This window comes from Lemur catta, chromosome 14, assembly GCF_020740605.2.
Source record: "Lemur catta isolate mLemCat1 chromosome 14, mLemCat1.pri, whole genome shotgun sequence".
NCBI classification, from domain to species: Eukaryota; Metazoa; Chordata; class Mammalia; order Primates; family Lemuridae; genus Lemur; species Lemur catta.
This window is the reverse complement of record NC_059141.1, coordinates 39,338,558-39,355,753: the sequence shown is the minus strand read 5'-3', so window position 1 is coordinate 39,355,753 and position 17,196 is coordinate 39,338,558. Positions and strand designations below refer to the sequence as shown.

General features: G+C 37.3%; 1 protein-coding gene across 3 annotated transcripts in view; it reads right to left on the bottom strand.

The window, feature by feature from the left end:
- Nucleotides 1-1,116: 1,116 nt before the first annotated feature.
- The window catches only part of BICC1 (BicC family RNA binding protein 1), a 265,859-nt gene continuing 249,779 nt past the window's right edge, over nt 1,117-17,196 (bottom strand). The window contains exons 19-22 of one of the 3 annotated variants that reach the window (XM_045568791.1): nt 14,983-15,143; nt 11,731-11,830; nt 8,874-8,952; nt 3,740-3,825 (exon numbers count right to left, since the gene is read on the bottom strand). In XM_045568791.1, coding sequence (XP_045424747.1) covers nt 8,897-8,952; nt 11,731-11,830; nt 14,983-15,143 — 317 coding nt within the window. In that variant the 3' untranslated portion in view covers nt 3,740-3,825; nt 8,874-8,896. Of the gene's footprint in view, nt 3,826-8,873; nt 8,953-11,730; nt 11,831-14,982; nt 15,144-17,196 lie in introns of all 3 variants that reach the window. The other 2 variants (XM_045568788.1, XM_045568790.1) reach the window with 2 other exon arrangements.

The window sequence follows — 17,196 nt, the reverse complement described above, 5'->3', positions numbered from 1 at the left end:
CCTAACCACTATCATCACAGGGTATAACTATGAAGCAGTGGTTCCACTTTTTTGGCTGCACTCTGCTTTTGAGAATGTAATTAAACCTGTGGAACCCAGAAAAAGGGATGGAGGATGAGTGGAGGGAATATTTTGATGGGTATTTTCAATGGTTTCATTAAAAATGAGTTTCTAGACTCCCAAGAGTCCCCTTGGAGTGAGAGAAACACATGGAGGCCCATGTTGAAGGGTAGGGACATTCCGCCATCCGGTCTCTCCACATCAGCTCCAGCTTTCTCCATTTGGAATATGAGCTTAAGGAGGGCAATGGGATTTTGTTTTATTCACTGCTGTGCCTAGATTAGGGCCTGGAACCCACTAAATAAATATATATCATTAATATTTATATCATGAATGGGATGAGTAAATGAGTGGATAATTTAATATTGGGTCATGGGTAAGATTTCAATTATCAAAAGATTTCAATTGTTTCTCTTGTTGTAGAAACAATTTTTAAAAACCACTGGCATAGACAGTTCAGATGGAGACATTCCTGGGAGTATAACGGGTGGTGCCTAAGGTTTAAGATTTAGCCAAATCTCAGAATTAGAAATATGGTATTGATTCCATCTGAAAATTAGTCCGTCAGAATCTCAGAGCACAGCACGGTAAGTGCTCAGAGGGACAGATGGCACAACGGTTAGGCTCTGAAGTGGGAACCTGGGTGAAACAGCCCGGTATCGCTTTGGTATGGAGCACCTCTGCTGATGGATGAGGTTGCCAAAGTGGTCATACACTTGAGTCTTTATGAAAGAAGGAAATAATAAGAATTAAACGTGTTCTATAATGTTACTCTTTTTGTATGTACCTGCGGGTGGCCAGAGAAACAATGATTGATTACCGGTCCTAGATTCACTGACTAAAATAAAGTGCTTCAGCATCTGGTTGAAAACGAGGAATGTCAATGCAAAACAAGAGGACAGAGAATGCATATTCAATTCTATTGCAGAAATATCTTTCAACTTTACTGGAAATGGCCCTCCCCACCAACAAAGCTTTTCTTAGAAAACAAAGATAGGCACAGAGTTGATGTGTAAAGATTTTTTCTTTAAAAAAAGACACATTTCATCTAGCAAGAGCAATACAAAGGGGTTATATAAATTTATTTTTCATGTAACAATTGATTAGGTTAGAAAAAATTCCCATTTTCACTGTTAATTCCATCTCTCATTTTGCTTTAAAAAAATCACTAAAAGGACAAAAACCCACACAAAAATACAACCTGTATCTGTTCTATATTTACAGATAACCAGTCACTATTAAGGCATAGATTGATTAAAAGCTAACATTTATTCAAATAATCAAAATATTTTGTGCATCATATAACACCAACAAGTCCATATACTGTACTGTCATATTCCCTTCATTGCATCGAGAGAAAGTGAGAAAAATAATTTCCAGTGTTTTTATTTATTTTTATCCACCCTACTTAATAATCTAGTTTAAGTGGGACAGTTTTCCCTTTGGCATAATATCAAAGCACTGTTCATAAAACCCATGTCAGCTTAATACTGCAAATTCATTCTATCTTCCTCCTGTTACAAATACATGGTAGAGAGCTGGGAAAAGAGCTCTGAATATTTTTTTATTTGGGAAGGTCTTATTAAAGACATAATAAAATTTGGAGCATTGAGTTGTTCAACTGCAAACAACTCTAGAATTGTTAACCTGTGCTGAATGTTTAGCATGATGCATCGGTACAATCAAATAAGGCAGATGATCATCATGTGATTCATGAGATCATCTGTATACATGTGCACAGGATGATTCCACTGTACTTGAAAAGGGAGTGATTTAATTCTACATCCTTAAGCAGAGAAGGCTTAGTTTAGTTTAGAAAGGGCAGCTCCTTAGTGCCAGTCACAACTGATAATTTTGTGACAGGCCCTTTATCTATGCCTTCAAGGTAACCAATACTATTTTTTAAAGTGAAGATTTTTCTGAGTGCAAAATGTCTCTTTAATTCTTGATTTTACCTTAATGGTAAGACTTAGCTGTGGAAAAAATGTCAGGCAAGTATTTCTTATCCCACATTTGTATAAAAGTACCCAACTGTGGTGTATGCTTGTCTAATGCTTTCTGCTGAGAGCGCATGACAGTGGTTTATGTCCATGCAGAGAATCTTGAATACTGAACATAAATAAGTAGTTACAGTACAGGTAATTGACAACATTTCCTATGGGAAAGTTTTCTAACAACTTAATAGACTTGGAAATAATATTGCTTTGAAGAAAGAAAGGCACTTTAGTGATCTTCTTCATGGATTAAAAATCCTTCATAAATCCACAATAAGATGCCTGAAAAGACCTAGGAAACAATGTTGCCCGATTTCTTGGACTTTCACAGTATAATATTGTAACAATGGATCTAGCCACTTAAAAATAGTCTTTTTTCCCTTCAGAACTCAGCTATCTTTATAAACTGTCACCCTGGAGACTCAAATAAGCCTTTTTCTTCTCAACAAACACAAGTCTACTTCAAGTAGACAGATACAGTTCTAGGAAAGTCCTGTGACCACATAGAGCATAGATAGCTAGCTGTACACGATAAAGTTTGTAATCTATTTCTCCTCATCATGGCAACAGTGCTGTCTTGTCAGATGATTATTTGTCTTTTTAAATAAAGTGACAATCTAGGGCTCCAGTTATTGAATGTCGTCCATTCTCTACCATAAATCTCTAGTAAATATCAATTTCATCAATTATGTACTGTATGCTTATAATATCTAAAAATAAAAAGTTTGATATAAATAAATGTCCTTTAGTGGCAATATACTAAAAACAGCCCTTTGCCTCCAGACAACCATTAAAATCATTTTAGCAATACAGGCAGCAGCTATGTATGACAACTGCAAAGGGTTAATATTGCAAAGTCCATTTGGTCTTTCTTTGCACCTATTACCATGAACTAGGTTCATTGCTAAGTGTTTCTAGGATGCTGACATACATGAACACAATTGGTCCAGAACCAAGTAGACTCACTTATGTTTCCCAAAGTCACAGAATAGTCTGCACAGAAACTAACATCCAGTACCATTTCAAATAAAAATTTGATGTAGTCAGAAAAATGTGACTAAATCTGATCTGTACCAATATATCAGGTGACATGAAAATGAGAGAGAGAGAGAGAGATGGAAAGAGCAAGAATTTCCACAGGACAAGAAATCAGAACGTGTAAAGTGCTGAAAGACCTCAATAATTATTTTAAAGCAGTACCAGAAAATTCCACTTGATTATTTTTAAAAAATCCCCAAATACCAAAACAAAACAAGCAAACAAAATAACTTCTAAGTTTTCTGGCATCCCAGATGTCAATTCATCCTTCATTTTAAGTAAAAAAAAAAAAAAAAAAAAAAAAAAATCAGTGCATATGTTATATAGGTAAATAAAAACAGGAAATGAGCCCTATCCTCATATTTCAATTCTGTCCAATTGTCATTTTAGAAAAGAAATCCATATTTAGTGTTCTGTATGACATCACAAGAACATCATCTCTCTTTTCTTCCTTTTTGCCATAAAGTACAGGTGTGAATAAGATGCTTTGGTCCTGACACCAGACACCAGAGTGCTGAGGATGCTGCGCAGTGAAGGCCGTTCACAGATGTCCTGTGTTCGCCTTTATAGTCAGTTGGTGGGCACGTGCCTCGAGGGCACTGCTACCAGCGGCCACTGACACTAGCAATGTCTGAGTGATACTGGCGGGGTAGCCTTCCACTCGCTCCACCTTCCAGGAAAGAGGTGCGTGCATTTGGCGATTCAAAAAGCTTTCTTCGGTTTTTATTTAATTCTAGAGAGAGAGAGAGAGAGATAATTGTTAGGAGCGTGGTAGGTTTTTGGGGGAAAGTCAAGTCTGGTAGCAAAAGAAAAACATTTAGTTGATGGCCAAGATATTTCTGAAATACTAGAAAGTACGATTTTAAAGGTAGCATACTGCAGTCAAGAGAATCAAGGACAACAAATAGTTTTTATTACAATTTGTAAACTCTGGACAGCAAATAATTTTTTATTACAGTTTGTAAACTGCCTGGGGGGTAAATCATTCTCAGAAATCTCAAACCAAATTAAACAGTTTGACCTATCCCAAACATCATTTCAGACGCAAAACACAATCAAAGCTGGTGAAAGGCATGTGAAAGGATGTATTACCAATGGCACAGAGAGGATGTATTACCAATGTATTATAGCTATTGAACTCATCCATGTCAAATGCAGTAATCATTAAGTTATTAAAGTCAGATATGAAAAGACAACCCCACACCTAAACCTGAGGACAGTGAAGGAACATCGTGAAATACGGTTGACCCTTGAACAAAATAGGGATTAGGATGCCATTCGCCTCCCTGTGCAGGCAAAAATCCATGTAAACTTGATTCCCTCCAAACTTAACTACTAATAGCCTACCATTGACTGGAGGGCTTACAGATAACATCAACAGTTGATTAAACATACACATTATATACTGTATGTTTACAATAAAGTAAGCTAGAGAAAATATTAAAGTCATAAAAGCAAATATATTTACTACTCATTAAGTGGAAATGGATCATCATAAAGGTCTTCATCTTTGTTGACTTTATATTGAGTAGGCTGAGGAGGAGGAGGAGGAAGAGGAAGGGTTAGACTTGCTGTCTCAGGGGTGGCAGAGGGAGAAGAGGTGGAGGAGGTAGAAGGGGAGGCAGGTACACTTAATGTAACTTTACAGAAGTACATTATGATGTCTTTTTTGCCTTTCCATTAAAAATTTTTTTTTCTTTATCATACCAATCCTTATTCCACCATCTGCTTTAGTTTCAGTGCTCATATCATAGAAGGGTCCATGTCATAAAAGAAGTCATAAGCAGTCATGAATAACCAGGGGACCCTCTGTCAGATTGCCCAATGTCAATCTGTTTTCTGGCATTGCTTCTTCCATGTCTTCTTCCTCATCCTCTGGCACTGGTTCATCTCCATCACTTCATCTTCTGTTTCTTCCTCTGGTGTGTTGTCTATTAGCTCTTGAATTTCTCCAAAATCCTTATCTGGAAACCCTTCACTCCCTACTTTTTTTTTTTTTTTTTTTTTTGCCATATCCACAATCTCTTTCATCATTTCCTTGATTGTCTTTGTCATAAATCCTGTGAAGTCATGTACAACATCTGGACATAGTTTCCTCCAGCAGGAATTTATTGTTTGGGGCTTGATGGCTTTCACAGATTTTTCTATAACAATGATGGCATCTTCACTGATGTAATCCTTCCAGAATTTCATGAAGTTCTCTTCAATGGGATTCTCTTCTTTAACACTGTCAATCCTTTCCACAGAGTACCGTGTGTAATGATCCCTAAAGGTCCTTCTGACCCCCTGAACTAAAGGCTGAATTAGAGACTTTGCATTTGGGGACAAGTAGATTACTGTGACACGTTTGGCGGCAAACTCATGGGGTTTGGGGTGGCCAGGGGCATTGTCCAATATCAAAAGAACTTTAAAGGGCAGTCCCTTACTGGCAAGGTACTTTCTGACTTCAGAAACAAATCATTGATGGAACTAATTCAGAAAAAGGGTTCTTGTCATCCAGGTTTTCTTGTCCATGCAAAAGACTGGCAGCTGGTGTTTATCTTTTCCTTTTAAGACTTGAGGGTGAGCAGCTTTATAGAGAAGGGGAGTCCTGATCATAAAGCTGACTGCATCTGCACAAAACAGTAGAGTTTGGCTATCCCTTCCTGCCTTAAATCCTGGTGCTCACCTGTTTTCCTAATAAATGTTGCTTGTGGCACTTTTTTCTAGAATAGGGTACTTCTGTGTGCATGAAAAACCTGCTGGGGCAGATATCCTTTCTCCTCCATGATTTTTTTAACAGCTCTGGGACCTTCTCTGCTGCCTCTTGGTTGGCAGAAGCTGCTTCTCCTAGTATCTTTATATTTTTGAGGCTGAACCTCTTTCTAAAATTATCAAATCATCCTTTGCTGGCATTAAGTTCTCCAGCTTAGATCCTTTACCTTCCTTTTGCTTTAAATTGTCATATAATGACTTCACTTTTTCTTGAATCATATTAGAGTCAATAGGTATGCTTTTATTTAGAAAACCCTATACTCAAATAAAAGCTGAATTTTCAATATGGGAAAAAAGGGTATTTTGCAAAAAGTATAAGGGTTTTGCGCTTGCTGGAGCAGCTGCAGCCATGGCTTCATGAATTTCCTTTTTTTTTTTTTTTTTTTTTTTTACAATAGTTTTATGCTGGATTCACATGTCTTGAAATGGCAGGCAACCAGAGCTGCAGACCTCAATCTATGGTACATATCAAGCAATTCAACTTTTTCTTGTAATGTTATGATTTTGCTCTACTTTTTGGGAGCACTTATAACATCACTAGTGGTAGTTCATATGGGTCCTATGGTTTTATTCAAGGTTTATGTTATTGCACTGAACACAATGAAAAATATGCAAGAATGGTGAGAGATTACTTTTTATTGTGATATGAAATTTACTGGAGAGATGAACTGCTCACATGGAGATGCTGAGCATCACACGGTGTTTCTAGCAGACACTCTCAACACTTGAGCTCACTGAAATAGCAATAGGAGGTAGCTAAGAAATTATTATAGCATACTACGTACTACAGTTAATTTTATGCAGTTATGATTTAATGCTGCATCTTTTGTTTGTTTACATTTATCTTGACTAAGAATGGTACCATACATGTTGTGTTTCTGTTAAGTTTTGATAAATGTTAACATTTTATAATAGATTGGCATATTTTATGAAAGCAAATGATAAAATAGACTAGTATTTACATATACTTTATTCATTCCTGACATGCCTTACTTTATTTTTTTCAAATTTCTGTGCAGTTCAAATCCATGTTGTTCAAGGGTCAACTGTATTAAGCCACAGCCCCCATGGCTCTGCCAACTCATGGAGCCTATTGCTTCTTGAGTCATAAATAGTTATACACAGAAGTATCATCAAAAAAAAAACAATTCAGTAAAAAAGTAGTAACAGCTTAGAAAATTAATACTTGAAAACAACCAATATTTAAATCCAAATTTTCAGGAAAAAACTGAGGTTCCCTATTTAAATTTTAAAGAAAGCAGAGTACTTAGAAAACACCTTAGTTTATCTTTTACCAGCTAAAAGTTATTAGCCTGAGAGGTAAAAAGTTAACTGAAGCAGACCATCTTGTACATAAGGCATCCGCCCCTACGTCCCCCACCCCAACCCCCTGAGTCACTGATGTAACTGTTCCTGATAAACTCACCGAAGTACACAGAATTGTCAGACAATGGAAATTAGGGTTTCTGATAGCCATCAAATGAAAATATGCTCACGTTTATTCAACTTAAAATAGATCAGAAGGCATATATAGTTGATTTGCCTAAAGTTGTTGTCTTTTTTTTGGGGGGGGAGGGGCGGCTAGAGCATGTGACTGAACACCTTATAGTTGCATGGTACTTGTGCTTTTTCAACCACACATATACAATCCCCTTTAGAATTCTCAAGTTACAACATAAGCTACAGCCAGCTACTGTAATGCTCAGGATGGGATCACAGACTCGGGTTGTAGGGGGCCCACCTGCGGTTAAGGACAGCCTTATGGCCAGACATGCTCCTGTCCCCAAGTTCTGGAAGATGGATCCTTAACATTTCACCCCACTGCCTTCCAAAATGTAAATGCCTGCCCTATAGGGTCAAAGCAACAATGGAGATCTCTCTTTTTTGTTCACATATAGGCCTTAGGAGAGAAGAAAAATAACAGCAATTCATTGGGGCTTATTATGAGACAAGCACTTTACATTTATCTTGCCCTATTCAAGTCCTCCTTAAGGGATAGATAGTATTACCGTTCCCCATTATATAGATAAGAAAACAGATTATAAAAACAGATGAAGTCACTGCCCACACAGTTATTAAGTGACAGAGCTGAAACTGCCTAATGCACAGGTCAACATCCTGCCACTGAGCTGCAGCGATCCACTGGACAGAGAAGACCGACCAAAGCACAGGAGCACAATCCGGTAGTTCTAGCTATGCCAGGTAACAGAGCTTTACTTCATATTTTAGCAAATCAAATTTATTTTTTAAATAAAAAAACATAGCTTAAAAACTCTGAAGCAGCAAGGAAGATATCTTTACAGGAAAAAGACACATGCAAGCATGCATGCAGATGGCTATTGTTTCAAGTCCCTGCAGAAACACAGTAGCAATGACATTCCTATTAAAAATGGAACACATGTATCTTGTTAAAAAACAAACACAGCACTTCAAAATTCATAAATCAAGACAGAATTGAATATATTTAAAGGCAAACTTATAGGAATGTTAAGAATACATGAATCCCTTTAAGTATACAGCCTGGGAAAGTTTTATCACCTTCCAGCAAGGAGACTATCTCTGGCCTCCATTTTCTCATGGGAGAGTAATCTACAAATCAGGAGGACATTCCCAAGGAAAAGGAAAGAACGAGGTCAAACAACATTCTCCCCCAGCACACATAACTTGTATAACTGAGCACATGGAAACAGCAGGGCCATGGAAGATTAAAAAAAAAAATTAATAAACATTGAAAACTTTATTCTGAAAAGTCACATCAGCTAGAGATTTCAAAAAAGTAAAATGATCACCAAGAAATTCAGTCATTCCCTACAGATGCAGTTTCTAAGAGAGCACATACATACATTTCTACATGTGATGCACAGAGATAAATCTTCCAGAGAGGTTATCTAGGATCAAGTCCTACTGAAGAGACTAGGATTTTTGTTGTTGTTGCTGTTTTTTTTTTTTTTTTTTTAAATAAAAAAGCAAACTCCTTCCTCTGATATTTTTCAGTAAGCCTAAGGAATAGTTTGGGAAAATACCAACCTTTTGCTTTGAAATTCCAACGTTCACACAATCCTGGCAGCTCTCAGGATCTTGTTGCGGATCTGAACAGAGTCACAAACTAAAAGAATAGGTCGGGAAATGTTAGATCTACCTGAGGCCGTGGCGGGAAGCCTGACAACAGGATGCTAAACTTCCTTTCACTGAGTCCCTGTACATTTAACCAGTCATTAAAATACTCTGACAGAAATCTGTCAATTTTCAAAATATCGTGGTTTTGAAAAAAAGATCAAACTTATTCTCTGATCCATCTCCATTAGAGATAAATCTCATTTACGCCTATAACATTAAAATAAATGTCTTTTGGTCCAAGATTAAAAGCAAAAACGAAACCTCATAGTGAAAGCACAACTCCGACTGTAACTTAAATATCTACAAAATTTTAAAAAGGAATTTTGAGCAAACTCTGTATCTAACCAAGCTGCGTAACTACAAGACAAACATGAGTCAAGGCTGCCTAGCAATTCTGCTATCTATCAGAAAATGTAATGTTCTGGGACTATAAATGGATGATCTCTTTGTTATCAGATAAGTTGAGTTGAGAAAAGAAGCTTTTTGATGAAGGATTTCTTAATGAAAACTTATTACTTACAGAGAAAACAATTTACTAGGTTCAAACAAATGCACTCAACGAGATAAAATTATCCTTAAAATAATCAGATACTCCACACTGTGCAGAGCATTCATAAGGCATCCTATTCAAAGTCTCTAACTCCCTTTAAAAGCAAGAGGACTCGTGAACCCACTGAGAGAGGTCTACAGAAGTACTACATAAGCTCAATAGAACCACACTGAAGACGATGGTTAGAAAAAAAAATTTTTTTTAAAAAGAGGATTCAAAACACTTTCTGATTCCTACCCTACTCCCCAAAATCCAGAGTAAAGGACACTGATGTACTCTAGAGTAAGGAACTGATGAGCCATCTGCAACTTGTGAAAGTAATTAGAGAGATCTGCTTGTTGCTAAAAGCTTTACAGAGTTTGGTCTTGGGTTGGTACACAAAGAACGAACTTAGTTTTCATTATACTACCATTGCCAATCCATGAATCTCTAGCGAAAGATTATGAAGTTCCAGATTGTACTGCCCTTCTCTGGCATAAAAGTGCTGGCCCACAGGCATATTTCAACAGTACAGGTGTGGTGAATAGGCAAGTTAATCAAATTTCAAGCAGTATTTCAATAAAAGAATGTGAAAATATATAAAGTTAACTTGAATCTAGGAATAGCCCCGAGGCTGAACTTTAGAGTAAACAAATGAGTTGGAAAAACTACCTTATTGCACAAATGGTAAAAAGAAAAGAACAAGGGGTATCCTGCTAGTAGTATATACTGTTAAAACTGTATTTGTCTATTTTCACTAAGCCTAATGATGCATCACATGAAAGAATAGATCTTAGAAGCAGAAGGTGACCTTACATGATCATCTTTCCAATCTACCTTCATGATTAATAAACCCAAACCAAAAGAGGTTTGGAAACTCACCCAAGGACTCATGATTTAGCAGAGGAAAAGCCCGGGTCTCCTATTTGAATCCAGTGTTCTTGCCACTATATAAAGATGATCTTATGAGCAAACAGGAATTATGCACCTGCCCTGTGGAGCTCCATTAATGTAGCCTCCGGGACACACAGAGTGGAGGAAGACTCCTAAAACTGATGTGTGTAGAACTCTATTCACCCATGAAAGAACCAATGAGGCTGCCACCAGGAAGCTAAGCGGCTGGATTTCTACTCCTATTTCAAAGCTGCTTTAAAAAAAATACAGATTTCCTATGGGGAGGTGGATGGAGTATGCAATATGCTGCTAAAATAAAATGGAAAACAACTGAGGTTTTTCCTTTTTTCTGCTGATATGATGAGTGGCTGCTGTCTGGAATGGACCTTCACCAGTTGGATGCAACTGCTGGCCTCACTAAGCATTGTCTGCAAATTCAGTGTTCTGAAAAAGCAAAATCACTTTCTCAAAGCACATGACACTTGGCTTCTACCCTTGGTGTCTGTCTTTTTGAGAGACTGGCACTCAAGAACTTTATTGTAAAATCTTCAAAAACGAATTGGATTCCCCCTCAAATTTCTTCCTCATAGTTCTCTAAACAGTTTTTTTGAAGTGCATTACTATGTATTCGCCAACTCCTGACTCATCATCTGGCTCGATTCCTTTCAAATGAATGGCACCCAGTAAATATGTATAGAGCGTTTTCTAAAACAGAGAATATGCAATAGATGCACAAAGAAAGCAGTCTAAGGAGGTAGACAACATTATTTTCCTTGATTCTGTGACCACCTTCAGGATACTACTAATATATCCTTCCATGACACACACATCTTATTAAAATGTTGAAAAAAAATAAAAAGAATTAAGACAAGTAATACTGCCAGATTCCAAGCAATACCAATGAGCATTCTTTTTTCCTCAGTGCAATAGTCTCTATTGGTGTGCAAGGGGACACATGTATTTGAAACATGACTTCCAATAAGATTTATTATTCACTGACCTGATGATTATTGCTTAACACAATGGCAAAGAAGAGAATTAAAGAGAATTAAACTGCCCCCCCATGTTCTGCATATGGCAATTTTGGTTAGATTCTTCTGAAGGGATCTACATGTATTTTCAGGAACAACACTGTCAAGGCAGGTTTTCAGGGAATGCCTTGAGGAAGGAGTAGAATATTCTCAGCATGTGTTACACTGTTGGCAGGAAAATCCTCTGAAACCACAACCACCAAGGTGTCAGGGTAGTAAGCCAGAAGCTGATGGGCAGAGCCAGTCCTACTGGCTGAGACCACTGGCAGGAGTTACTCAGATTTTAAAATATCAGTTGAATATTCATATTCACCTGAAATTGCAAGCAGCATTTTCCTCCTCGCACCAAAAGTTGTAATTCCCAGTTCCTTCAGATCCTGATCGGTGAGAGTAAGGAATGTTTGAAGATCGATCTGTGGGTGAAAAAAAAAATCCGTAACCAATATATTAAGTACTCATTTTCTTCCTCATCACAGGATCAACCTGTTATTCCACCTATTTTATTTATTAATTATTCACTACCTACTTCCAAAAAAGAATGATAGTGGCACAAACCTAAGGGACAAGAATTGAGAAATAAGGTGGTAAAACAGAAGTGATGATTCTAACAAAGACTTAGCTCTGAGCATCCTGGCAGCTATGGCATAAAGGGAAACAGAAAGATTGCACCATTTTTGTGAACTGATAAAAGCAAGAATACATATCTGTCCAGGAAAGAGAAAAATATTTCTTAGCTTTGGATTCTGAATTGGTTAAGTGCATCTTTATCTTTATAAGAAGAAACTAGATATTAATAATATAACAAATGGTATCTTTCTTTGTGTTCTGCATAAAAGTGACAGAAGAATTCCCAGACTCCATCAGATCTATGGTTCACTTGGCTCAACCCAGCAGACTACCTCTGAAGGAGGCACAAAAGAAGCATTTGTAGGAACAGTAAAATTGTACTCTCTGGCATTGGCAACAAAGCACAAAGGGAAATTGTCTAATAATTTCACTCTTTTTTTAAAGATGGTGTGGAGGAATAGAAAGGAAACAGACTCTGAAGCCAAAGAGACTTGAGTTCAGGTCTTAACTCTGCCATTATTAGCTGTGGGCACTGAGGGTTGACAATACTATACCTTGCGGGGCTCTGTAGTGAGCGTTCGATGTGGCTATAAAAGCAAGGCAATGGGCTCACCAAAGGGGTGAAATAATTGGCAGTTATGGTTAGTAATAATGCATATTGATAAATCATCTGTGAAGGATGCTAAACCAATCTTCAACATGCTTACAATAAAATCTCATGAAGTTACTTAGTGGGAGGAGATTCTTGTTAAATCGTATCTGAATATTAGAAAATATCCTACATGAAGGAAGCAGATTACCACAATTCAACACAGCATAAAAAAGTAAAATATACTTTTCATTAAATGATATTGAACAATGTTCTGTTTTGATTGAAGGTACATCTAGATCTTATGAAACCTTAATTTAAGGCCATCATTTATCACAGTTCTAAAGATAGTTTTTAGAAATTCTACTTAATAGAGACTCTCTAGTTCAAGTGTCCCCAAAGTTTCTCTTAAGGGGCCTGACAGTAAATATTTTAGGTCTCGTGGGCCATATTGTCACTGTTACAACTACTCCATTCTGCTGCTGTGGCTCAAAAGCAGCCATAGACAATATGTGAACAAATTAGTGTAGCTGTGTTCCAATAAAACTTTATTTACAAATCAGGCAGAGGGCCTGCAGGTCACAGTTTGCTGACCATTGCCACTAGTTAATAAAATATTAGACAAAGCCACTCTGGCTTTATACTTTCATGTTTTCTTCCTTCTTGGAATAACTGGATAAGAAGTACCTATAATAAATTTATTTCTATACTTCTTCAAATAGGAAATAAACAAAGATGAAAGCAAACCCAGAATATCATTGAGTAACATTCAGTCTCTTACTCTAAGACCTTCTGTGTCTGGACAAGTTAAAATACTTACGCCTTTTAGCTTCTCAATTAGCTATCCTCATCTAACTAATAAGAAAATATAGATACAATTCTTTAATGCACTGATTATGAAAGGGTTATTCAACTTAGAAAATCCTTAGTTAAATGAACACTAACTTAGATTTAGGGGAAATAGAACAAAATCAATACCCTAACATCTAATACCCATGGCTATTTCTTTTTCAGTCTAAAAAACAAAAGTGTTCAACAGCTAAACTTAATTAGTTATTGAGCCATGGGCAATACATTGAATTTATGATAAAAAGTGCCTAATAAAAACCTTAGATTTCTTACTGACTGATACATGCCTAGGAATTACTGACTAAATCGCATGTTCTCTAACACTGCAGTCTCCAACCCCTGGACCGTAGACCACTACCAGTCTGCGGCCTATTAGGAACCGGGCCACACAGCAGGAAGTGAGTGGGATTGGTTGGGGGGGCAGGGGGCAAGCTAGAGGAGCTTCATCTGTATTCACAACAACTCTCCATCAATCACATCACCACCTGAGCTCCACTTCCTATCAGATCAGTGGTGGCATTAGATTTTCATAGGGGCATGAACCCTACTGTAAACTGCGCATGCGAGGGATCTAGGTTATGTGCTCCTTATGAGAATCTAATGCCTGATGATCTGAGGTGGAGCTGAGACGGTGATGCTAGTGCTGGGGAGTAGCTGCAAATGTAATAAATGTAGTGCACTGAATCATCCTGAAACCATCCCCCTTCCTGCCCCAGTCTGTGGAAAAAACTGTCTTCCATGAAACTGGTCCCTGGTGCCAAAAAGATTGGGGACCACCGCTATAATATGAAATTAAGCCAACTAGCATCAAACTTGGACCATGTCTTGATTTGAAAAAGAGATAAATTTATAGAACTATTTTAATTTTCTGTTGCATTGAGTTAGCTGTGCCCTGGCAACATGACAGCATTATCAGAAAGAGTCATTCTTGGGGGCTCTTTTCTTTATGCCAATGCATAGTAGGCTACGGCTAATCAGTTTGACCAAAATCCATGGTAGTGATGGTTCGGAAGACATCTAAGCTCTGTCTCAGTTTGGGTAAAACCCAAGCAGTAAGTTTAAGAATAAATTAACATGTTAAAAAATATATTCTGTAATAAATTACAGATTTCAGTAATACAACTAGGATTAGGCCAAAAACAGCCACAGATACTTATTTAGGATGCTATTATTTACTCTTAAGTACCACAAATAAAGACAATAGATTCAAAAATGAAATCATGTTAAAAACAGACTTGTTGATGACCTCAGGGGAGCTGTGAATCCAAAAGTTTCTGTGAATCAATATACCACTTGGGTCTCTCAGCTAAAACTGTTGAAGGATGGCTACAGCGTATTTTTGCAAGCACCATTTTCTCTGTTTCTGCTATCCTGTGTTTTCTAGCTGCACTAAATAAATAAGAAATAAGATGACATTTTTCTCAGCAGCAAGAACAAGCTATGAGACTTGAATAAATGCTCAGTGAAAGCACAGTCATAGGTCAATGAGTGATTTCATGCTCGAAGTCATCATCCACACAACCAAAACAAAGAAACCCAGGAAAATAAATAAAGACTGACCTCTTGTTGCTGGAAGACATCTGTGTATTTGCCCAGGCCCAGTTTGCTGAAGAGCTCAGGGAGGTCAGAGCCTTTGAAAGAGCTGTTTAGGTTACAGCCATTGCTTCCTGTCAGTGAGGAAATGCAGTCCATGTAATTGCTACTGCTGAGATAGTGTTCCACTGAAAGGCAAAGAAGAGACAGGCTTGAAGTGTAAATGCCCAGAGACAACATGGTTTAATTGAAAGCTTTAAACACCCAAATATTTCAGATTTCATTGTTCAGCTGAACAGAGCAGTAGCTGCAGAAATACAGCAATCCTTTGCTGAAATATTGGCTTTTCATTAAGAAAATGCTGGTTATTGCTTTCAGGGAGGCTCTTGCCATTTAAAAGGTTACACTGGGAGGCAGAGATGCAGCAACAGTGCCTCTGTAGTTAATAATCATTCATCATATTCTCCCTGAGCATTCAGAAGCATTTGCTGTTTATAATTGATTTGATGTGAATTAAATGAGGAACAGAAAGAAGGATCCCTGGGACAAAATAAAGGTGTGGAAAGTTATTACAAGTGTAGGCTCATTTTGGATGGCAGGATGGCTCTCTGTATCCACACTGGTGTTTTCTCTTGGTCAAAGGAATTGTGCGATATTGCAACATATAAATCTTGTTACCTAGGAAAATATAATTGGGCACCAAATTCACAAAATACAACCTTCTGCTGTGTGATTATTGGATTAAGGAGGAAATTAAGATAGAAATCAAAAGATTCTTTGAACTAAATGATAAAGGAGACACAAGTTATCAAAATCTGTGGGAAACAGCTAAAGCAATCCTGAAAGGAAAATTTATATCTATAAATGCCTACATCCAAAGGACTGAAAGATCACAAATCAACAATCTAATGAATTGGCTCAGAGAACTGGAAAAGGATGAACAAACCAACCCCAAACTCAGCAGAAGAAAAGAAATAGCAAAGATCAGAGAAAAACTAAATGAAATTGGTAACAGAAAAACTATACGGAAGATTAATAAAACAAAAAGTTGGTTCTCTGAAAAAATAAAGTTGACACACCTCCTGCTAGATTAATGAGAAGCAGAAAAGAAAGGACTCCAATAAGCTCCATCAGGAAGGAAAAGGAGAAATTACAACTGATACCGTGGAAATACAAAATATTATCTATGAATATTATAAAAACCTTTATGTACTTGAGAACACTGAGGAAATGGACAAATTCTTAGAAACACACAGCCTCTGTAGGCTCAATCAGGAAGAAACAGAACTCCTGAACAGACCAATATCAAGTACCAAAGTTGAAGTAGCAATAAAAAGTATTCCTAAAAAAAAAAAAATCCTGGACCAGATGGTTTCACGCCTGAATTTTACCAGACCTACAAAGAAGAACTGGTACCTATCCTGCAGAAATTATTCCACAACGTCGAGAAGAAGGAATCTTCCCCAACATGTTTTATGAAGCCAATATCACCCTGACACCAAAACCAGGAAAGGATGCAACAAAAAAAGAAAACTACAGACCAATATCCCTTATGAATATAGATGCAAAAATTCTCAACAAAATCTTAGCAAACTGAATTCAGGTGCTTACCAAAAAAATAATCCATCGTGTGGATGAAACCAAGTGGCCTTCATCCCAGAGATTCAGGGAAGGTTCAACATATGCAAATCTATAAATGTGATTCACCACATAAATAGAAGCAAAAACAAAGACCACATGATCCTCTCAGTAGATGCAGAAAAAGCATTTGACAAAATTCAGCACCTTTTATGGTAAGAACCCTTAACAAGACGGCCATAGATGGAACTTACCTAAAAGTGATACAAGCCATATATGACAAACCCATAGCCAACATCATACTGAATGGGGAAAAATTGAAAGCACTCCCGCTTAGAACTGGAACCAGACAAGGTTGTCCTCTCTCACCACTCCTATTCAACATAGTGCTGGAAGTCCTAGCCAGAGCAATCAGACAAAAGAAAGAAATCAAGGGCATCCATATGGGGGCAGAAGAGGTCAAACTATTGCTCTTTGCTCACGATATGATCTTATATCTAGAAAACCCCAAAGATTCTGCCATGAGACTACTGAAATTGATAAACAAATTCAGCAAAGTTCTCAGCAAAGTACAGAAATCAATAGCATTCCTATATGCCAACAACAGTCAAACTGAGAACCAAATCAAAGACTCAATAGCCTTCACAATAGCAACAAAGAAAA